This window comes from Delphinus delphis, chromosome 4, assembly GCF_949987515.2.
Source record: "Delphinus delphis chromosome 4, mDelDel1.2, whole genome shotgun sequence".
NCBI lineage: Eukaryota > Metazoa > Chordata > Mammalia > Artiodactyla > Delphinidae > Delphinus > Delphinus delphis.
The window spans coordinates 39543815-39568277 of record NC_082686.1 but is presented as its reverse complement, the minus strand read 5'-3'; the positions used below and the strand labels follow the sequence as shown (position 1 = coordinate 39568277).

The following is a 24463-nucleotide window of genomic DNA, read 5'->3' as shown; positions in this document are numbered from 1 at the left end:
CATCAGAACGTTTAACATCTAGATTAACTTCTCGAAGGATAGTCTCTGTGAAAACAAAAGAGATTGTTCTGTGTCATATATAGGGGGAGAGATACACTTGGTCAGAGAGTTTGCTTATTTATAAAGTAAGTATAAATCTTTTCTGCTTTACCTCATTATATTGAAATACAACTATATTCCTAGGAACGAACTTTTCATTTCCGAGAGGATTGTAAACCACGTGCAAATAAACGTTTAAATAATAGCTGGATGGGTTTAATCGACTGTCACTGTTGCTCTATGGAAACCGGGCTGAGAAAGCCAGAAGAGGTTGACGTCCCGCAAGGGGGTCATACCATGAAGGTGTTAACTTAAAGCGGAGATTGCTTACGGAAAACCGCGTCGCATTCTTGGCACGTGCGCGCTTGCAATGAAGTTAACTTTCACTTACGGTTATATTAAATGTAGGAACCAATTCCAGCTCATTTTGCGCCTGCTCTGTTTTACCTCCTAGTGCACTTGGCCTTCCTGTACCCTTGGCTTCTAGTTTGGTGTTCCTTGTAAAAGCTCCTTGGGGCTGGGAAGCCCTCGCCCCAGCGCCCAGGTGACAGGAGATGGGGTGGGAACCCGCGGAGCTTTCAGGGCGTGGAACCTCTCTCATACCATTCCTTCCCTCCCACCACCACCCCACTGCCGGGAGGCGGAGAGAGCCTGCAACTTCTCTCCAATCCGCGGCCGGCCCTCCCCGGGGTCCCCCTGCTGGGCGACCGGCCCGCCACCGACCGAGTTGGAGGAACTTCGCGGAGCTCCGCGTCAGAGCCGGGAGAGGCGAGATGCTCCCCCTCCTCTCCTGCCGGCCCCCTCACTCTGCCCCCGCCTCCCGGTCCTCGCCCAGCCGGGAGCGCCGGTGATAGGACGAGCCCCGGGCGTGCATCGTGTATATGCAAACCAGAGCCCGGTTCCCCAGGTCTGTCCGACCCCGGCCGGGGCTGCGGCTGCGGCTGGCGCTGCCGTGGGCGCCGCTGCGCTCGCCCTCGCCCTCGCCCCGCACTGCCATGCTCCCGCCGCGCGGCGGGCCAATGCGTCCCCGAGTCGCTATATAAGCGCAGGCCAGGGGACACCCGGAGGGGCTGAAGATGAGGGTGCCCGCGCATGGGCCACCGCCGATTGCCAACCCCTCCCGAGCCCGCGCCCCGCGCGGAGCCCACGGCCGCCGAGGACCCGCCTTCGCCACAGTAGCAGCTGGGGCTGCGACAGAGGCGGCAGCTGCGGCGGCGCCTGTCGCACGAGCGCGTAGAGCAGCGGCCGCAGCTCCGGGGCCGCCGCTGCCCCGGCTGCCATGAGTTGTGCGGAGGTGATGTATCACCCCCAGCCGTATGGAGCGCCCCAGTATCTGCCCAACCCCGTGGCAGCTGCAACCTGCCCCACAGCCTATTACCACCCGGCGCCCCAACCTGGCCAGCAGGTGAGTCACCGACCGGGCAGCCTGCCGGGGGCGGGGGCGAGGGGCAGCGAGAGTATCGGTCTGGGGCTCCCAAGACGTCCCTCTGGGACGGGTGGCGCGGAGGATGCTTTGAGACTTGCGGGAGCGCCCTTGAACAGAAAGCCATCAGAAGAGAAGAGACGAGGCTTCGGGAAGGACGAGCTGCCAGGTGGACGGGTGGGGATTCCAAGCGAGGCATTACCTGGCTGGGGGCTTCAGTGAGCTCTTGTCACCGGCTCAGAAGCTATTCCTCATAGCCACCCTAGCTCTTAGGGCTCAGTTCTCTGAAGCTCACCAAGGGCATCTGTCTTAGGAGTATGTGAGTAAACTTCCTTTAAACCAAATATTTTGTTTCCTTTGAAACGGTGGAGTGTTTCAGGGTTTTCTTGATTAGGAGGATGAAATGTGTCACTGACGTAGGGGAGGCTACCTGGACAGTGAGCCCATGGAATGACTTTTCTGGAATTTTTATGGTGGAACATGGGTCTTGTGTAATATCTGTCCAATGTTACTAGAAGTTCTCTGCAAAGTCTGTCATCTTCCATACTTAGGTGACAGAGATTATTCCCCAAATTCCTCATTCATTTTTAATTCCATCAAAGCACAGAGATGTTATGGTTCAGTCTGTTGGACAGAAGAACCCTCTCCTTTCCCAGCTAAGAGGTAACCTTGGGTCACTGGATGCTGGGTCTCCGCCATGCCAAGAGTGACTGAATGCTGTTGGATAAAAAGGATTCAGGAACTAGGGAGATGATAAAGTTCCTTTAGAAGGGAGAGTGGGGTTCTGGGGAATTAAGCACTAGGTACCCCTGGACGTTCCTCCCTGTTTGCCCGCAGTGTGTCAAGGCTTAGTTAGCGCTACCTAAAACACATATGTGAGCATGTGGCCAGGGGCTGTACCAAAATAGGGTCCTGAGACTCTGGGAATTAGGGTGGGTTGATTTAGTGAGACTTAAAAAAATATACATACTCTGAGGTAGGGACACCTATCAGGGATCTAGATATGGTTCCGAAACTAACATCCACAGAATTTATTGATTGACATTTTTTTTTTTTTAGTTTCTTAAAAAACATATATTTTATTGTGGTCTTCAGGGTTTGGCTCTTTAATTAATCTGGCCATTTAATTTATTTCCTCTACCCCTGTCTCTTTACTAGATTTATTGTGCTACTCTTTGGAAAGAAATTATAACTTCTGTTTAGAATTTAGGGACTGAAATTCAGCTGATTCCGGAAGAGTACGTACTCTAGATTTATCTGCTGAACAGTATGAGCTTAACCAGGACAACTAGGGCAAAAGAGGAAGGAGTCCCACTTTCTAGCTATTTTTTTTTTTTTTTTCTTCATCATCTTCAGCATTTCAAAGCAAGATTACTTTTAGGGAGGGGGATGGGAAAACATTTTGTAATTTGTGAACAAGGGTGACAGGTTAAAACATTTTATTTTGGTTATGTTCTTTTTCTTTGGTTTTAATATAAAAGATATAAGTAATGGAGGAAACCATTTAAGTCCAAGTCAGGCAAGTGATGCAAAGAGACGCTGGATATCAATTTTCTGTGTTTTATGAACACTGTGTCCCAGATGAACCACCCTTTTCTTCTTTACTTTCTTCCATCTCAGAGACTGTAGAGGCCTTAAATTATCAATTGGAATGTGGACGAGCAACAGCCTCAAACTTTACTAAACATTCAGAAAGGTATTTTTCCCCTTCAAAAATAACTTTAGCAGAATAGTTGTGAATAAGGTTTTATTTTCCAGAGTTGTGAAAATAGTTCCATTCAAATACGAATCGCTAGTGGGGGTTAGGATTGGAATACTTTTTTGAGCTAGAAAATAAAATCCGGTATCAGAAACATTATAAATAACTAATCATGAAATTTAGCTTTCAATGAAAAATAACTGCAATACCTTACCTAACTTTTGCAGTTGCCCCGAAACTCAGTTGCCAAATCGCATTCTTTTGCTAAGACCGTCAACAAACCAAAAAATGAGCTTTTCTTTTTCACCTGAATCGTCCACCTCGATGAGTGGCACCTATTTGTAAATAGTGATCAATTTCTGCTATCCTTTGAGCTTCTGTAGATATTGTTTAAGTAGATGTTAGGCTGAGTTGAACTGAAGAACTTAGTTGAGAAGTGTGCTGGAAATTTTCATGTTGCTTTTACTACACTGGCTTGTTGGAGATTGCTTTTTTGTCAGGTAAAGCAACTATTTGACTATATAACTGGCTATAGCAAAATAAAAAGACAGGAGTGTAACTACTGTACTTTTACTGTCAGGGGTTTATTTTGATGCCCTATATTTTCTGTTGGAAAACAGAGTAAATCAGGAAATTCTTATCAGGCTGACAGCATTTTTAGACTATGTGGTGCGTGGGTGAAGTGGGACTAATATTGACTTGGCCCCAACGTAGTCATCTGAGAATACATATTTTGGTTGTTTTCGCATTCCATAAGGTTTTATCATTATTATCCATGAAGATTGTTTTCTCCGTACGTGGGAAGTGACCCCTAATAGCATCTTGCCTGGGAGACAAAAACAAGGGCTACGAGTCCTACTGTATTTGAAAAATTGACTTGTGGAGGACAGGAAGCAGAAAAAGTGATAGAGTTACAAAGTTTAATGGTCATTTAGAAAATGTTAGAAAAGAGAGCATTAAAGTTTTGTATCACTTCTGTATTTTCAATTATTGTAGTGTATCTTTGAACTGATTTTTTCCTCAAGTCCATATAGCTCTATAGTCCTTGTAAATTATTATCTCATAGTGGTTTATTATGATAGATTTTAAACATAGGTATATTTTCCTCTTAATGCATGATTAGACACCAGAAGTTCTTTTTTAAATAGTAGAACTTAATGCTCCAGGCACATGTATTCGCAGCTTTCCACCTAAAAGTACAATGTGATTTTGTGTAATTACAAGTGTAAAAGGCACTTGGAATTTTGTTTCATTTTTTAATTGAACATATTATAAATCATAGGTGGGTAATAGGTTAGTACCTTAAAAACAGTGAACTGTGTATACATCAGGCTGCATTGCAGTGTGTTACTTAAGCATACAGTAGGCTAAGTGAATAAAAGTAAAATGTAAATATACCTAAAGAGTCAGTTTTAGAGTCCCTGACGTTAATTCCTAGAAATTGCGTGGCTGTGCATAAATCTAACAGTGTGCTTTATAGAGCCAGGATTTGCTAAGCGATCTAAGGTCTCTGGTCCCTGTGCCCACCATCTCTTCATTGCTTGAATGCATCAGTCCCTACCCACTCCTCAGGAGAACTCTCGACTTAGTCTCTCAGCACGTGCTCCAAAGGCATGATGACACTGCAGAACGTATACAGAAAGGAATGCGTTTGTATCCCAACAGTGACAGTAGGAAAAAAAGAGAAAAAAAATTCAAAATACGTGTCAGGAAAAATTGAGGGAAACAATCATAAATTCCCTTCATACCCCATAGATTCCTCATCTTAAATGCAGACAATCTGTCATCTAAAATCTCCCTCCCCCCATATTTTCATAATGTTAACATTAGGGAGATACTTAAAGCAAAGCTTTCAGAACTGGGTGAGTTCTTAGGTGAGGTGGTGAAAGCAGAGGAGAACAATCGCCCATTCTCTAATTGGGCATAGGAGTTTTTAACAATCACACTTTGGGCTTCATGTAAGTTAGAGCATATTGACGCTGCTCTCTTCAAGGGTGACAGCTGGGTGAATATGCATGCATGCTTTCACTTAAGAGAATTAAAAGTCTTGGGAGGCAGAACTTCAGTTCTAACTTTGTAAGGAGTTTTTCGAACTCTCTCTGGACTCTGCCACCTTGGTTAGGTCATAAAATCTGAGATTCTGTTTGTTAGGAAAAAACCCTGGGAAAACATACTTCAACCCCTCCTTTTACAGACGGGGAAATGCATGTTTATAGGGCTGAAATGCCTGGCTAAAGATTTCAAAGCTAATTGGTGACAAAATTAGGACCACTGGATCCCCTGCTCCCCAGCAGAGCATCTTTCCACCATACCATGCTGTCTCCCAAGATTTTTTTTTTTTTTGCTATTGCACAATAGGCTTATTTCTGTCTTTAGTGCTCCAAATCAACTTTTTGATAAAGAAGATTAATATGCAGTAGATTCTTTGGCCTTGGAGCTTGAAATTCTTTCCAAGTCCTTGGTAGTGTACGTTTTTAGTTTAGGCATTCCAAAGTTGTTTTGCAAGCATTTGTATTATGCTAATGACTTTTGCTATCCGTGTTGCATCCTTTGCTGATGAAGCAGAATATCCACTTAGCAAATGAACATGTATTTATTTGAAAATAATATGCAGGAAGTGGTATTAACAGTCAGCTTTAAGTGCCTCATATATCATTGCTGTTCCAACATAAGTTTAGATTTATTAAGAGGAAAACATACAATTACATTCTAAATAGTTTCAATACACAGTCCACTTATTTAAGTTGGAGGATATAATTTTCTTGCAACTGTAAGCAAGGACTTAAGTAGATTTATAAGAATTCATACAGGACTTCTTTGAGAGAGAACAGCCCCTCTGATTCCAAACTACACAAAGTAACTTGACTGTAGAGACTTAGAAGCTTCAAGTGCCCCAGAGCTTTATGCTCCCAATAACTTTCCAGCCAGAAAATTCAAAGCTAGAAGGAAAATTAAACTTTGAAATAACTAAACTGAACTGTTGTCTCTGGCAGTCAACCAGAATGGAGATTACAATACGGATAGTAAGGGCAGGCTTGAAATCCATAAAATCTTGTGCAGTGAGGCTACATTCACCAGAAAAACCAAATGCCGGGACAAGGAAGCATTCTGTGGAAATTTAGTGAAGGATATTTTCATTCAACGCAAGGAAGTCCTACTTCACTTAGCGCTTGGTAAAGTCTCACATCTCAGAGTTGGAGATGATGGGGACATGACTCATAACAGTGGAAATGAGGGGGATCAGTGGGTAGAACGATCCTGCACGGTGCTTCCTTGGACAACTACAGAAGAGATGCTGTGTTGACCCGGTTGGGCAGTATGTACATTTCTGTCTTGTGTTTTTCTGTGCAAAGGGGATTGTCAATAAGACTAAAAACATTATGCGCAAGATGCCTAACGCAGATTCTAAAGTGAACTCGAGAGTTAAGTGACTGCCATTCTAAAACCCGGCCACTTAACTTGAATCCCATCAGCCCTATTTCCAACTGGCTTTAAAAAGAAATCTCAAAACTGATACATCTAGTAATACATAACAATTTAAGGTATTGTCTCTAGAAAAACATTTTCATTCAAGAAACTAAAACTCTCCAATACTTGAATTTCAGACTCTGGCAGAGATAGTGGAGGAAATAATTTTGGTCAAAACTTTGCACTGACTCTTTTAAAAAGCACGTCTTTCAGCAGCTGGTTTTCTGCTTTAACTATTCATTTAGGAAGACCCTAATAGTGACTTGAACCATTAGACCCAAACGTCTGTTGCTAGAAGCAAGTCATGAATGCCATATTTATAGATATTTCAGTGGATACCAGATTTATTTCAGTAATTTACAAGTATGGTCTGAAACGGGATAACGGAACTATTTTTCACTTGTCTCATACTTCAGTAGAGAAAAAAAAGAAAAAAAAGAAAAAGGAAAGAAAAGAAAGGAAGAAGGGCCTAAACCGAACAGGTGTCCTTTCCTCTTAAAACTATGTTGTTTTAGTGTGCAAAAACACTTGTCCTTGGGGGATAGGGTGGGGATATTTGAAGGATGCCTCCTTTCTGGTTACTGTGAAGATAGCTAAAGGAAGTACCCAAACTAGTTCCTAGGAATTGGGCTAGATGACCTATGTCTGAAAATGAATTAGTCTTCAATGATCTGTAGGGTTTTTTTGACCAGTGTCCTGCAAAATCAGAAAAGGCAGCCAACGTAAGAAACAAAATGAAGTGTGAGTTTGTCTAGAGCTCCAGCATGTTGCTTATTAGCCTACAGAGTTGGACGAGACCTCTGAGATAATGAAGTCAGAATTCCTCATCCTCAGAAGAGAAAGCTGAGGGCCAAAGGTTTCGATGCCTTACCCAGATTCATGGACTAGTTTTGGTCAAATCCCCTTAACCATTCCAGTTCTCTTTCTACTGTGTTCCCTTTCCATCTGGGCTTCTTTAGAAGCAACAAAAGCAATTAGTAATTCACCTAGTGTTACCCTCTTACTTTTCTCATTTAAAAATTTTTGAATATTAGCTACTTGGAGAAATTAGACAATTAGCCATGTGGATAAACCTGGAGGTTCTCTTTCTTTACCATTTTCCTTACAAGCCTCTCTCAACTGCTATGACTTTCATTTTTGTGCCTCCGAGCCTTTGCACAATGACTGACACAAAATAAGAATTAACTGGCAATTCGATGACTAACAGATAAATTTTAAAAAGTGAAATCATACCCTAAATCTAGTAATAGGATTATGTAAACATACCAGAAATTTATACATCAGAAACTGTTGTTTCATTCAAAGCAGTCAGTTTGAGAGAGAACACATACCCTCATGATGCGATCATTGCTTAAAACATTTTGGGAATGCAAATTTTGAAATTCTCAGCCTGTGGCACATTTTTTTTAACATCCTCAAAACTGGAAAAATTTCATCCTTTGAGGGGATGGGTTTGATTTTTTTTTTGATAATGACCAGAATCATTGAGTGGCAGGTGTGCTCAAAAATAGCTAATACTATTTTTGGTTTGCTCCTCCTACTGTTAAGAAAAATAAAAAAAAAAAAAAAAAAAGCAAACAAACACAGAATCTCGAGGTCTGAGTGTGTCTAGTAAATTGGCTCCACTCACATTTCCAAAACAGGATTTCCAGAAAAATTGTATTTTGTATCTGACTTGCCAAGGGGACAACACATTTCTAGATATAGAAGGGCAGGTTCATCTAGATATACATATATTTTGAAGAGCACTGCATTCATTATTTAATAGCCATATCTTTGATATGTTTACATCCCTAGTTTTTAAGTGTTATAAATAACTTTAGACTTTCTTTAGTTAGCATATGATGCCACGCTGACTGTGGGCTTCTATTTGTTTATACAGTTAAACTAAATATTATATAGAGACTCATTTTCTTTAGTCTGTTTTCTTGTCAGATGCTTTGTTGTCAGACAGAAATAGGTTCTAATCCCATCCTTGCCATTTACTAGTTAGATGATGTGGCCAAGTAAATCAGTTTTTGCATATATACATTGAGAATAATTATTTGGACAAAATATTTGTGTATGTGTGACAGTTAGTGAAATAAAATATATCAAAGGTCTGTGAACTATCTTCCTTATCCTGACCCACCTTCCTGCAACCTGATTCCTCCTCCTCCAAATAGGCCAAGGACCAAAACTTCAAGTCTCTCTGGGATAGATTTAAAAATCTGTTATTCGGGCTTCCCTGGTGGCGCAGGGGTTGAGAGTCCGCCTGCCGATGCAGGGGACACGGGTTCGTGCCCTGGTCTGGGAGGATCCCACATGCCGCGGAGCGGCTGGGCCCGTGAGCCATGGCGGCTGAGCCTGCGCGTCCGGAGACTGTGCTCCGCAACGGGAGAGGCCACAACAGTGAGAGGCCCGCGTACCGAAAAAAAAAAAAAAAAATCTGTTATTCAAGTAAATTCGGAAAAATAGGATCAAAGAGTAACACACTGCTTTATGGACTTCATAGTTTTGAAGCATTGACTATGGGCTAGTGGTCCTTTCTTACAGGCTCTAACCATGTCTCTCGGGATGAAAGAATCATTGCATTTAGAAAAGATAGCCAGTAGAAAAAAAAAAAAAAAAAAAGCTGTTTCCAAATATCCAATGATTCATTAAAATACTTTTTTTTCCTTAGAAAAAAAGTTTCCACATATGCACAGTAATCATTTGGCATTTTGTAGGCTTAAGCCTTGGGAAGTTAGTGGTATTTGGCTCCTGACATGGAAGTCTTTCTCTTGTCAGACAAATCCTTTCCCCGGCACATTCCTGTGCGAGTTTGTTTCTGTTGTGCCTGATGGCAGGCTGTGAGGTGTTTGGGCATGGTTCGCACTGCCTAGGCTAGGCGGACTCCTTCACACTGCTACTTTCAAGTCTTTCTGAGTTAATTTTAACTCTGTGCCTGTTAACTCGGTCACTGTTTCATCTAACTCAAGGGTTCTTTTACCTGAAGGAAATTTGTCATTACTCTGCCATGGAGGATGAGCCAGTTAAGGTGCATTCAATAAACCAAATTGTAGTCTTTGAAATTCCTTCTGATGACTTATTTTTGTTAATAATTCGTAAGTGTCTAGTAAGAAAAATATGAATACTTCGGACAGATTGGGCTATTTTTAGGGTGTGATAGTGCATTTTGAGAAAAATATGAACCACATTGCCTTTCAGCATTGATTCAGGAAATCTGGGTTCTGATGATTTGAGATTTATTTTCAAGTTTTAAATTTTATATATTACTTTCAAGAATGAAGATAACACTAGGGAAGTTTCATTCTAAGGAGCAAACACCAAGTAAATACAGAATATGGCAACAGTGTACATAAATAACATACTTAGTTTTTTTTGAAAAAAGGCAAAGGATTGATTTACAGTCACAAAAGCACAGATAACAGAAGGCAGTTGAGGCTTAAGAGTCATTGGGGAAGGAGATTAGGATAGTGTGAATGTTAGCATATGGATCAATTGCTGTTTAAATTGTGTGTTCCCATTTTCTTCATGCTCACACTTGATGTTTAAAAAATGTATGTAAATTCAGTGTTGCCATTTTAGAAGGCTATCAGGCTGTTTGGATGCTTTAGAATTCTTATTTTAACCAGTGCTGTTGATGGTGTGGTCATAAATGCTCCTGTGTGTTGTAAACGTAAATATTTAAATGGGTACACTAAAATTTGTGAAAATTGATGCAAAATGCAAGAGGGGGGTGAGAAATATGCTTTATATCCTGCCCATTGGTAGCTGTATCATAGGCTCCTTTTTTATTTTTATTTTTTGATGGTCTCCAGCAAATTTATTTAACTAGTGGAAGACCTGCCTCAAAGAGCTGGGAGAGAGGAAAAAAAGTATATTTTATAAGCATCCTCCCAAAATGTATTTAAATAGAGGAGTCAATATAGATATTTTTATAGTACCACGGGTATTTGAAAGGAATATTTCAATATATACTTATATAAATGCATATGTGTATATATAGATATATATTACATATATAGGAAATATAAAGATTATAGGGAATCAATGCATCCGTTGACAGAATTGACATCTAGAAAATAGACTCATAAAAGGTATTTTGACACAATGGAAGATTTTGCTTAATTTTTCCCCATTTCATAGTGAAAAATGTATAACTTATTTGTATCCAACTACTCAGCAATTGGTTAAAAAAGAATAACATAAAATTATGCAGCATTTAGAAAATTGTGTAATCTTAAATTGACTGAAAATCTATGGTTTAAATTCAACTGCCATCAATGTAAAAATTAAGAAATTTTATTAATACCATTATTGATCATAATACTATGCTACATTTGCATACAAATGGAGGCTATATTTGCATTTGATTTGCAGTTCTCAAATCTTTCACATATATATAACTTTAATTTTATTTTATCTAAGAATCAATTGCTAATTGGGATAAAATAAAAAAAATTGTCTTTCTTTGGATAATTAACATAGCCAAGGCTCTTTCATTTAAGGAATAAGCATTAAAATTAAACAAATTAAACAAGTAGATGCAAAGCCTGACTCTCACAAACTGATGCTGCACTGGACGTTAATGAGAAAAAAGAAATCGGTTTAATAGATAATACTTAACACTTAAGGCAGTGAAGCCACTCTGTAGATCAGTTTTAATCTTTTTCCCAAATAAAAACAGTGCTTCTTTCTAATATGCCTGAATATTCGGCAGAGTGTGTGTATTTGCTTAAAATGGTATAACTTCGGTAAATGCACATGTGCCTGGAGAAGCAGTACTGTGATTTGACTAATAAATAGTAATATTCATGTAACTTTATAATGGAATTTAAAGCCAGGAGTAACTGTAGAGGTCAGTTAGTTCAATCTTTTCATTTTATACATAACGTATATTACTACGGTGTTTTTTACTATTGAAGTTAAACATAACCATGTTCAAATCTGAGCAGAACAGACTGTAAGAATTTTATAACCACTCAGTCATTACAATCACCTATTCATCAGCAAGGCATATTCACTCACAGGGAATGAATCATCTATTCATCAAGAAGCGATAACCATACTGACACAGATTTCAAATAAAAAGGGAGATACATATAGTGTGTGTGTATATATAGCAGCCCTAAATAATAAGCAGCAGCTTGTAATGTGCCTGAACATTTCAGACCCTACCTCACACAAGAACAACATATTCATTGCTGGGGTTCAGTTTTCCGAATGAGGCATTTATAATTTGGGGCTACAGATTTTGGGGCTAGTAATTACCACTAGAAACATTGAGTCTTGGTTATGTGTTTTGATAACATTTGCCAAACTATGTGCTTACTGACTATTCTAGAATGATTTATTTTTTTCTACTGACATTCACTTTCCAACATGCAGTTTTTTCTGAAATAAGAAAAATGGTCTGACAAAGGGTCAGGTTTTGTAGGTATACAGATGATAGGATGCTCATTTTGTCATGAAGATAATGAGTTTTATAGTTTTTTAGCATTATTTTCTTATATATAACTTGCACTAAAGTTGTTGATTATAAAAATGATATGGGCTCTACGAAAAATATTTGGAAATATTGAAAAATAGGAATAAGAAAATAACAACCAACTACAAGCTTACTACCCAGAAAAAGAACACAAAACATAACATTTTGGTGATTTTTTTTTCGCACTAGATATCCCTCCCCTGCCCTCCTCTGACATATACATGTACACACATATGTACATTTGTGTATTTTTATTATGCATTCTGGGTCCATCACTTACAAGCTCTGTGACCTTTGGCAAGTTACTTCACTTCTCTGTGCCTCACTTCTTCATATTTAAAATATGGAGAGTAATGATAACCACATTATAGAACTGTAAAGATTACATGGGGTAATAAAGAGTATCAGTCATAATATAAACTATTCCTAGAGCTACGATTTTATGTTTTGAAAACATTTTAAAATTACCAAACCTTTTTCATTTTGATTTAAAAGCCATCGTAGCCATTGCTAGTATCTTGTATTATTTTCAGCAAGTCATCATAATACCTTTTTTTCCCCTTTTATGATAATGGTGGTAAGTGGAACATCTGAAAAATATGTTCCATGCAAAATGGATCTTCACACAGACTTACTTTGTCATTTTAGTTTGATTTTTGAGAAATGAGTTCAGCACATCTGCCAAATCCTTTTATAAGATGCTACATTCCTGTTTTTATTTTAGTGTATTTCATTTATGAAAAACTCTTTTCTTCTCCACCCCTCCCCCAGACAGTTAGGCCTACCATCTCCATTCCTCCCCGTCCCGAACTATAATGTTGCTGTACATTAAATCTGTAAAATAGAAAAGGGAACAAAAATGGAAGGGCTCTGTCACTTTCTTTTCTTTTTTTTCTAAAGTCACTCTCCTTTTGGTATATCTAAATTAAGCAAAAAAAAAAAAAAAAGCCTGCCTTTCACAGTCTGAGAATATACCATTGGATAATGGACATTTTTTTTTTTTTTTTTTGCCAAATTTGAAATAGCAAAGTCTTTTTTTTCAGGGTGGAAAGCAGAAGGCTGGTTTGGGGAAGGGGAAGGTGGAGTAAAGCAAATGAAGAAGAATCAGTTTGTGAACATATGTTAATGTTTAGATTTTTTTTTTTTTTTTTTTTAGTGAAAAGTTAACTCGTTAATGCTTTTTGTACAAACTGTCTTTGATACTGTGTTTTGTTTATTCCATCCCAGAAGAAGTTAGCGGTATACAGCAAGATGCAGGACTCTCTGGAAGTCACCCTTCCCAGCAAACAAGAGGAGGAGGAGGAGGAGGAGGAGGAGGAGGAGGAGGAGGAGAAAGACCAGCCTGCCGAGATGGAGTACCTTAACTCTCGCTGTGTCCTTTTCACTTATTTCCAGGGAGACATTGGGTCAGTAGTGGATGAACACTTCTCAAGAGCTTTGGGCCAAGCCAGCACCCTTCATCCAGAATCTGCCATTTCAAAAAGCAAGATGGGGCTAACCCCCTTATGGCGAGGTAAGAATTCCAAAGCAGATGCTCTCCAGGGCACTGGCTCTGTTTCGCAACCGTCTGTACCAGGTTCCAGCTGGAGACTTGCCCCTGGAGGACGGATATCCACTCGCTTTTTAATTTTTAAGGACAGCAAGGAATTTCTTTCAGACAAACAGCTGGATCAGTTTTGTCACATGTGGAATGCAGGGTTGGAAAGGATGCAGTCACACCCCTTAAATTCCTCGTGGAAAGTAGTGATGCAACTGGCCTGAGTTCATAGTGGCAGGATTGAGCTGCGAAGCACCATTCCTTAAGCCCCGATGGCCCAATTTGGATCTCTAAATAATAGGCGTGCCTGGATCAGTGTTTAAAAATTAGCTCTTGCTCATTCCACGAGGTGCTACGTGATGACATAGCAGAGGTCTGAGTCTGACCCAGGAATACATACTTTGAAAGCCTTTTGTGTTCTCTTGATGGCTTTCTCTGTCCTGCTTTGTTGTGATGTTAACTCTTTGTAGTGTACAACCCAGACATTATTGACTGTATCTCCCTGGTTTAAGCTATTTTTTTTTTTTTAACTCAGTAAAGCAAAGCAGTAGATTGGGCTTCCTCTTCTTTATTTCCCTCTATATAGAGGTCACAGAGAGGTGTGTTTGAATCTGATTTCTGACTCACAGAAAATGGTCTGATGACAACTTAATTGAGATAATTACAACATTAGAGAAAAAACAATCCATCATTCCAATGGTAGTTTTAAAGAAATATGAATGTTTCTTCTGAACTCACCTGGTTCTAAGAAGAATCTAGTAAAATGGTTCTCAAAGTGTGGTTTCCAGGACCAGGAACATGTGCATCACATGGGAGTTGTTAGAAATGCAAATTCGTGGTCCGAGCCCCACACCTACTGAATCAGAAACTCACAGGTAGAGTACCTTGTGTTTTAACCAGCCCTCCCAGGGATGCAGGTGCAGGCTCAAGTTTGATAATTGTTGATCTAGTGCTGCTAAAAATCACAGATTGCAGCCCCCTTATTTGGACCTTCGAATCAGACAGAGGCTCCAGAGGTAGGCTCTGGGAATCACTGTAATAAGTGCCCCATGTGATCCTATGGTGAGGAGAGGCTGGCCACCAGTGATAGGTGACCTGTGGTAGGTCACCTGTGGTAGGGGGCAGGTGAGAGGTGATGAGTGGTCGGTCCCCTCTCAGCATCAGAAGAATGGTTCTTTCTTGTCTGCCTGCCTTTCCTTCCCTTTTCTCTCCTCCCCTCCCCTTCTCTCTTTTCACCATCCCTCCCTTCTCTTCTCCTTTCTGATAAGAAATATGAACAACATTGACATACACAGTGACTTTAAAGAGGAAGGTGGAATCCATATTCAAGTGACCTAGACCTTGGTAGAGGTGAATTGGGAAGTATACTGCTTATTTGATTAGTAATTATGGACTTCCCACAAGAACTGAGAACTTAGTCCTCGAAACCCTAAGATGCTAATAGAACCAACAATGTCCTATTTGATAGCACATTGTGAATACTTTTAATAGCTTGTGGAGGGTGAAAATAGGAAAACTTCAGTGAATTAGCTGGCTTTAATAAATAGTTTGATATATCAATAATAAATCCTATCATGACAATCAGTCCCAGGAGAGTAATAAATGCAATGCCTAATTCTTTTAGCATACTAGCATATGCAGCCCAGTGATCATTTAACTTGGAATATAGGAGCAAAAGCCCCAAATTATAGAAAGATGTAAGAGTGATTGTCTAAAGTATCATAACCATAATAGTTTTAAGTGAGGTGTTGTGTAAATGCAAAAACTCTACATGTCAGTGTTTTTCCCATAATCTGCCTGACTGAGTGGAGAGGATCTTTGGAAGGCTGTCAAATTTCAGTATAGAAAGTGTGGATAATGGTAATGTTTTAGTAAGTATTATTAGAATTTTCTTGGCATTATCTTAAATCTGGCCTTCAAATCTATCTCCCGTTTCATTCATTGACTTATGCAGCGGATATTTATTAAGGTCCTACTATGTTCTAGGTAGTGGGAATATAGCAGTGGACAGGAGAGTCTAAGCTTCTATACTCAATGGAGCTTGCTAGTGAAAGAGACAGGCAATATATATATAATGAGATGCAAGGTATTATTTTACTTAGAGTGATAACAGATGGTCTCTCTAAGACTTACATTTGAGCACAGACCCGAAGGAAATAAGAGTGCTTCTTATCACACAAATATCTAGGGGGAAATTATTTAAGGCAGAGGGAACAGCCAGTGCAAAGGCCCTGAGGAAGAATTGAACTTGAGTGTTCAACGAGAAGCCGAAATACTAGTGTGAATGGAATGAAAAGAAGAGGTGTAAGTAGAGACCAGAATTGTTAGAGCTTTGTATGTTAGTATATCAGAGTAGCCCAGGCAAACACAGCATGCTTTTCAATTTCCATCTCTTCCTTTTCCACTGAGACTATATATATCCTATCTAGTTAACTCACATCGTTTTCCCCAATACTCAGGATAATGCATTTCTATGTGAAAAATATGGAATATGAATTGAATGATCAAGTGATTAAATTAGATGAACCAAGTTCATACTATGTACCCAGGATTAGAAAACAAAAAATGTCCTTAATAGACTTAATAGAGAATTTATTAGTAATAAGTTGTATGCAATCTTTGGGTACAGTTTTCTTATTTATAAAATAAGGGGGTTGAATTAAGTGGTTGTTGAAATCTTTTTTTTTTCTGTGCAGTTCTGTGATTTCAAATGTATTACTTACTTTCCACTTGTGAATAAAACTTTGCCATAGTTGTTTCTAATTGTGAATTAGTGTTTTTAGTTAAGTATACATAAGTTGGATAAGATTCATATGAAATCCACAAAATGTAATTAAGGATTTAGCAACTATTGAATGTGTTAAAGAGAAGTATAATAAATTGAGATTCCCATGTCTAGTTAAGAGAGTTGCTGGAAATATTGTATTAATTGCCAAAGCAACACAGGTTTGCATAATGCGGTCTTTGGTTGGATTATGTTTGTTTTGGGTTCAAGTTTTGACCTTATTACTGCCTGGTTGCAATGTTATCTTTGAGCAATTCTCAAAGTCTCCCTGAGATTAACTTCAGCTATAATATGTGTTGATTAATACCCATCTCCTAGGGTTGTTGTAAAGATATTTTGATAATATATATGAATTATTTGGCATAGGGCTTGATGCAAGGCACTGACTGAAGGTCAGATGCCTTTTCTCTCTTCCTTAAGTAAGTTTCCATTCATTTGGCACATAGAAAACCAACCTTGGATCTTTATTCAGAAAACTGTTTTCTGGGAGTTTGTATTCCTGGCAAAAATACAGTGTTTTGGACATACTAAGTACTCAAGGCTATTGACAATGTTGATGGCCGTGGCAATAATACTTTAGGAGGAGCTGCTGACCAGCTGTATTAAATTAAAGGGTCTAATTTATGGCATGAGGTTTTTACAGTGCTACACAAGTGCTACAGTACTTCAAAGGAATTTAAAACTGAATTATGTTTGGTTGCAGAATGTATTTCCACAGTAAATCTTTAGGCAAATGATAGAGTGTCAGCTAATGATGGAACAGCGGTCATACGTTGCGTCTGTATCTTGATGGAGTTAGGAAAGTCCTCTTTAAACGTTTTGCAGCTTTGAGGCAAGCAGTTGACAGTAAATATTTGTACTTTATTTGACATGACATCACAATGACTACCTCTTCTCGCATTATATCTCCTCATGGATTGAGTAGGGCTTCTCAATTAAGAAAACCTAATGAATCTGACTGTCTCCTTATCCCATCCAATAGAAGCGTTGGCTTCAAATATGTCTATTCACTGACCTCAGTGCTTAAGTGTTATTACAGAAAGTGTGTGTGTGTGTGTGTGTGTGTATGTAGGGAAAGCAAGTAGTTAAGTCAAGACATAGACAAATATGTCACTGGCTTGAAAACTACGCTGAGTGGTAAACTTGATACACTTTTTCTTCTTGTAGTTGAAAAGTAAATGTTTTCTGCATGACTGATCTACATCTGTCTTCTTGGAGCAACATTCTCATAAGAAAGCCCTCTCAAAATGAGCATTAAACTTAGCAAAGAGGAGGAAGGGGAGAGAGGGCCTATCTCCTGGGCCGACTGAGACAGGGACGGAGAGAGTTGGGCGGCATCTCTAAGAGGCACTGGAAGTAATCGCTGCTGGGAAGCTTAGAACAAACACGTGGGAGGAAATTGAGGCCTGGTTTATCTCATTGTCCTGCCTCCAAGGAGTAGGGCAGCTGACAGCACCCCTTGAAACTCTCACTTTAGAGTCACAAGGCCCATTTTTGAGCAACTCTAGAACAAAATACCTGGAGGGCAGTCTTTTGATATAATGGTAATGCTTAATGCCTGAGTGACAGAAAACACTGGAACACGTATCGTTTCACCTCTGACCCAATGAGTTATTTTTATGGGAAACAGAACAAGAGGAAGGGAATTAAAATTAGAGCGAGGGCCCTCTAGGTTGAGAATGGAGTAGCAGTTTTTTTCACTGAGGTTAATAAAAAGGTAAATGTTATCTTTTAACATGGATGTTTTCAATCAGTATTTATTCTAAGAATATGTTTTCTGGAGATTTTTAAGATGACTTAAGATAGAGGTTCTACAACATTTTATGGTCCTATTTTTCCTTTTAATATAGTTTTCATTTTTTTTTCAAAATTAGGTAACAAAATATTTATTTTTTAAAATTATATGTTGAATTTTCTCTTGCATAAAGTGTTTGCCCTTAGGTTGTTTTTCAGAGGCATTGAAGTTTAATGTCAAAAGTATCCCAGCTCCTGTGAAATTGAAAGAACCACCTGATGATCCATGTTAAAGTCTTTTATGTCTCTAAGACACATTTCTGCTAAAAACCATGCCAGTGGGATTACTGGGTATGCTTTGAGTGGATTGTATGAGACAATTTCTTTTTTTCTTTTTTTGTTGTTGTTTAGAAATAAGGGTGTGTATGCATGTGTAATATTCTTTAATCCCAAATGCAAACTGAACCAAAGTATATTTAGACTTTTTGTACATGTTAGACTCAGTGTTAACGTCACCCAAATATCCAGTATCATTGAGCCCAAAGTCACCACAGAGTGTGAATATCGCATAGTTCTGAATTGCTAAAAAGTAATATTGCATGGAAATAGCGTGTGCAGTTTTTCATAAGCTTTTTCATCCAAAAAAATGTGGCTGTGATTAAATACTTGTAAGCAAAGAGTCATGTAATGAAAAAATTTACACACATATGAAATAAGCACACTGATTCCCAGGCATGAAACAAAGAATATCATCTGTTTCTTTGTATCAAGAATTTCTTTTTTAACAATCAAGATACCAGATAGTGGTTTTGAAATGTAGACTTGTCCATAAACATTTTCTGTTCAATATAGTTTCATTTACTTGTAGACTGCAACATTATTTTTGAAAAGAGCTGCATAGATCTCTGCAAACTTTATGTTAATATCAGGAGACATACTGACTGGGAAAATATTAAGTTGCTTCTAATTTGATTTTTCCCTGGGGCATTTTAAAGCTTTGTTCAGCCTCTATGGGGTGCATTTTTTAGAATAGATTTCTACTTTCAATGCTAATGTGTTCACTAATCACAATACAATACGTCATAAGTAGGATAATATTTTTGGTAAGGAATTTTTTCATTATTCATATTTCTGCACGCATATCCAAAATGCGTAAGCATCTGTAAAATAAAATTAGGTCCGTGGACATACAAATGGAAAGAAACAAAAGGAAAGCATCCAGGGAAATGACATATACTCTCTGTACTTTTGACATTTTAATGGGGGATATTAAGAAAGAGAACTATCTGTCTCTGGCACACACCTGTGGGTTGAGTTCAGCTGTTTTTATAATGAGATTCTGGCCCCGCAAGAGATACAAATTATGAGCAGAATGAAGGGTTTGCCACCAAAGATTGGATCTGTGAGAACAAAGGAGCAGATTGGTGGTGGCAAAGCTGCACTGTATAATATAAGGAGCCTCTATAAACTCTTTGTATGAGTTTTAAACTTTAAATGTTAACAGCTTTCTACTGTGGGTATGATAGAAATATTCTACAAATGGCCATCATTTAAGGCAAATTGAATTTTCTTCCTACAGCTTACACGATTTTCCTTCTTGTCATTAGCAGCCATGTTTCATATGTCAAAGGAAGACCATTCTTAAATAGAACATATTTGCCTCAATGCCAGTAAGTGACTTTAAGTGCTATTTTTGGATAGATTGTGATTGTGACAAAACTAAGCCATTCAAGTAAAAGTTTGCCAGGACTGTTGGAAGGTTTGAAGAAGAGTTTGTCCTTTCATCCTTTGCCTCTTGAAGAACATCATCGCTTAGGTTTCCTCAAGGGTTTTGAGATCCATGGAGATCCTGAGCAGGGGATGGGAGGAAATTGAACTGAGACACTGAATAGCCATCTGTCTGTGGATGGGGTGGATGATAGCTCTGCTGTAGGGCGGATGGGGAGAGAGAGGAAGAGCTCGCAGTGTTAGTGCCACAGCCTTTAGGGAAGCTAGAGAAAGGAAATGTTTGAACAACCCGGTGATGATCATAATTACGTTCATCAAATTACACGTGTAGGGGTTGAGTCAAGTTATATAAGCTTTCCCTGAGGCAAGAAAACTATGTCCTGGAAGTTTATGACGTGAGAACGTGAACATGTCAGACTTCTGAATACTTTTATTTCACAGTACTTCTTAGGATATCTTTTATTCCATGGAAAGATCTAGCAAGGTTCATTTATGTGGAACCCAGTATAAAAATACTATTTTACTGTACTTGCATGACTAATGTACTAAGCAACCTTATCATTATCTATAGATACAAATCCTCCATAGGACATGTCACAGAATGGCTAGAGGTATGGGGACAGAAGATATTTGGAATTAAATGAGCTCAAATCCTCACATTTGATTGGAGGACACTGAGCCACAGAGAGGCCAGCAGATCATTTGGGGTCCTACAATGAGACAGGGTAATTGCTGGGTGTCAGCTTTCTGGCTGAGCACCCCAGACTCCCAGGCCCGTGCTTGCTTAGTTACCCTGCACTGGAGGCACCTGGCTGTCACTGGAGGTATCGAGCTTTCTAAACACAGTTCTGACTATAACGCTCCCTAGATTAAAACCCTTTTAAGCTCACTGGATCTCCTCAGGACAGCGCCCACACTTAGCGCATGGCTCATAAAAACACACCCATGTGGGTCCTTCTTAGACCATAGTCTGTTTGCCACCATCTGCCCACTGAACTCTTTTTTTGTCCCTCAAATGCTATTTGTGTGTGTATGTGTAATTTTTGGCCTTTCTTTCACATACTTTTTCATTAGCCTGAAACAGCAGTCCCCAACCTTTATGGCACCTGGGACCTGTTTCGGGGAAGACAATTTTTCTACAGAGGACGTGGGTAGGGGGGAGGGTTTCGAGATGATTCAAGTGCATTACATTTATTGGGCCTTTATTTCTATTATTATTACATTGTAACATAATGAAATAATTATACAGCTCACCATAATGCTGACAGGGGGCAGAGCTCAGGAGGTAATGCGAATGGTAGGCAGCAGCTGTGAATGCAGAGGAAGCTTCGTTCGCTCTCCCGCTGCTTACCTCCTGCTGTGTGGCCTGGTTCCGAACAGGCCACAGACCGGTAGTGGTCCGTGGCCCGGGGGTTGGAGACCCCTGGCCTAAAACACTCTTCCCTACCTCTTCACAAGGCTAGCCCTCCCGACCCTTTCTATTTAGCTATTACTTTCTTAGGCAGCTTTAGTGCCCTTTCCCTGTACTTCCCCTTATGAGAGCACAAACCAAATTACATTGCTCAGGTCTATTTACTTATCTGTCCCCTGCCAGATTGTGATTAAAGGTGATATCTGTCCGGTCATCCCTAGTCGCCCCATGTTTCACACATAGTAGGTCATCTATATAAACATGTCAAGACCATTGAGTGGAGAAATTGAATTGAAGCAAAGTCGAGGACGGGAGACCCTCTTGCTTATTGATCTCCAAGTGCTATTCTCTGATATCATTTCCCCTTCCCTAAACATCTCCTCAAATCCGTTACCCCAGTTGAGTCTCCTCCACTCATGATTTCCACAGAATCTTCACCAAATTCTAGATGTTCAGGTTATAGTTACAAATGTGCTGTCCTGTGGCACAGGTATGATGAGAGCCAGCCATCCAGGCAGGCTACCTGTCTTCAAAGCCCAGTCTCCCACTTGCCAGCTGTGACCCTTGAGCTTCTTCCCTGCCTCAGTTTCCACATCTCTAAAATGGGGATAATAACAGTAACTACCTCATAAGGTTGGAGTGAGTATCCAGTGAGATCAAATCCATGCAAAGCTCCTGGCCTAGTATTGGGCATTTGGTCACTGACATTAAAAGTGAACTATTATTATTTTCAGTTTAGAAACTCCCAGACCTGTACAGAAAAAATAAGCTTGGAACATACTCTTCTTGATGGAAAATGGGTGTTGGCAAGCATCACTGTGATCTTACTTCCATCTGTTACTTTCAGCGTTAAAATGCTTAGTTTGGGTGAAAATTGTATTTTCCTTTAAAAGAAATTGGTAAACATCATCGTTTCCAACCTACCTGAATCGCGTCTATGGCATAAGCTTTTCTTACCTGAGACTTATATACCTGTGACCTGTGCTCAGACTTGATGGCAGCAAGACACGCAGGAGGAAACGAAGCTTTCCAGTCCCAGACTTGCCGACCTCAGCCTAGACTGTGACAGCCTAAGCTAAGCAAACAAAGCAGGGGACTCGTTCAGCACCTGGACCCCTGAGTACTGACCTGGCATGGCAACTCAGAGGCTTACCTGGTATCTGTTCACCTCTGTGTGGGGAGAAAAAGAGTGTATGCTAATTAGTCTGCTTGTAAAATATTGGACAAGTAGAGGCAAGTCTATCCCAGAACTGAATCTTATGTAAATAATGTATTTTTCTGTCTTCTCAGACAGCTCAGCTCTCTCAAGCCAGCGGAGTAGTTTCCCGACTTCCTTTTGGACCAGCTCTTACCAGCCCCCATCTGCACCCTGTTTGGGGGGAGTTCATCCTGACTTCCAGGTCACTGCACCCCCTGGCACCTTTACTGCCGCTGACCCCAGCCCCTGGTCGGGACATGGGCTGCATCAGACTGGCCCCGCCCCTCCCCCTCCCGTGTCCGAGTCCTGGCACTACCCTTTGGCATCTCAGGTGAGCCCGTCCTACAGCCACATGCATGACATGTACATGCGGCATCACCACCCCCACATGCACCACCGCCACCACCACCACCACCACCACCATCACCACCACCCTTCTGCTGGCTCTGCCCTGGATCCATCCTATGGGCCCCTGCTGATGCCGTCTGTGCGTGCGGCCAGGATTCCCGCTCCCCCGTGTGACATCACAAAAACAGATCCGACTACAGTCACCACTGCTACCTCAGCGTGGGCCGGAGCCTTTCACGGAACCGTGGACTTAGTGCCAAGTGTGGGGTTTGATACAGGTGAGCCCGGTGATTTCCTCCTTTCCATAAAAGAAGAAAAATTAATGAAATAAATACAGAAAAATGGAGGATGTTTTAAATACCTGGAAAACTTTTTTTCTCTTCCGTGGAAAGTTCAGCTTTGCCCATATGTTTATAGAACTAACCATTTTTCAAGAATTCCTGCATTCCTGCAGAAACTGGTATGACTGCGTGAGAGAGGTCTCAGAACTTTTCTCCCATTTCTTAAGCTAGTAATCTGTTTCTTTGAACTGGAATCTCTGGCACCTTATATTTACAAAGATTTAAACACATTCTTTAAATCTCCCATGTCTCTGTGCTCTCTACCAGTGATGTGTAATGCCTAACAGAATTCAGAAATAGTATGTTTCAGTAATTTTTCCTTCTCCCTTTTTTGTCAGGTCTTATTTATTATTTATAAACCAAACTGCTTTCTGGAGTATAATCCATGTAATATAATCATGGTCTTTAAAAAGAATTATGGACCGTATTTTAAAGGAATGGATTTCTCTTCCCTTTCTTCTCCTTCCCTTCCTTTTCCTTCTTTTGCCTTTTGTTATTTTCCTCCTCCCTCCCTCCCTCCCTCCCTTTCTTCCTTCTTTCCTTCCTCTTCTCATCCTCCTTATTCTCCTTCCTTTCCGTTTCTTTCCCTCTCTCTCTCGTTTTAAAGCATCAGACTTGAGATTACTCTAAAGTCTATGTTCAACAGATTTAGAAAAAAATTGGTAAGGGAAATATTTCTTCACAGAGCATTCAGCTCCTCTCTGGAATTCACTAGTTCCGAAGGTCATGGTGTTAAATGTTTGAGCTTGATTTTTGGACCAGATTACACATATTAATAGTGTTAGTAGTTCTGAGTTCACAAAATCACAAGCATCACAGGCTAAGAAGACAAATCAGGTCAGTGATTATATCCCCAGAATCTACGTTCCAAAGGCAGCCACCTCCACCTCCAATCCCAGGTTCTTTTCCTGGAACACTTTGTGACAAATTAGAATTTTCTTTCCAGAAGTTTAAGGAAACTCACTCTTTTCTTTTTTTTTATAAATTTTAGTTCTTTATTTTTTCCTTGTGATGAGAAAACTCACTCTTTTCATAGTTTTTCTTAGTTTTATTCTTAGTGTGCAAGATCTTTAATCTGAATGCTGGTCACAGCAGAGAAATCCCCAGAGTAATAAATGCTGAGCATCAAGTTGCGTTCACCCTGACATAAGTGAAACATTCTTATCTTGGTTAACTTGTTCTTTACTGAGCTTTCCAATGTTGGTCATTGCCTAACCTTACCCATTTCAGCTTCCTACTTAGACTCTGGGTTCAAGCTGGTTTTCTAAACTCTCAGGGG

The 24463-nt window shown here is 40.0% G+C and overlaps 1 protein-coding gene across 1 annotated transcript; it reads left to right on the top strand.

Annotated features, from left to right (window-relative positions):
* The first annotated feature begins 1318 nt into the window (after positions 1-1318).
* Positions 1319-23174, top strand: VGLL3 (vestigial like family member 3). Its single transcript, XM_060009848.1, has 3 exons — positions 1319-1444; positions 13330-13615; positions 22588-23174. The coding sequence occupies exons 1-3, from the start codon at positions 1319-1321 to the stop codon at positions 23172-23174; spliced, it is 999 nt and encodes a 332-aa protein (XP_059865831.1).
* Positions 23175-24463: the final 1289 nt, after the last annotated feature.

Coding starts and splice junctions, on each gene's coding strand:
- VGLL3 (XM_060009848.1), top strand. CDS start 1,319: ATGAGTTGTGCGGAGGTGATGTATCACCCCCAGCCGTATGGAGCGCCC. Junction 1,445..13,329: donor CGCCCCAACCTGGCCAGCAG/GTGAGTCACCGA, acceptor ATTCCATCCCAG/AAGAAGTTAGCGGTATACAG. Junction 13,616..22,587: donor GCTAACCCCCTTATGGCGAG/GTAAGAATTCCA, acceptor CTGTCTTCTCAG/ACAGCTCAGCTCTCTCAAGC.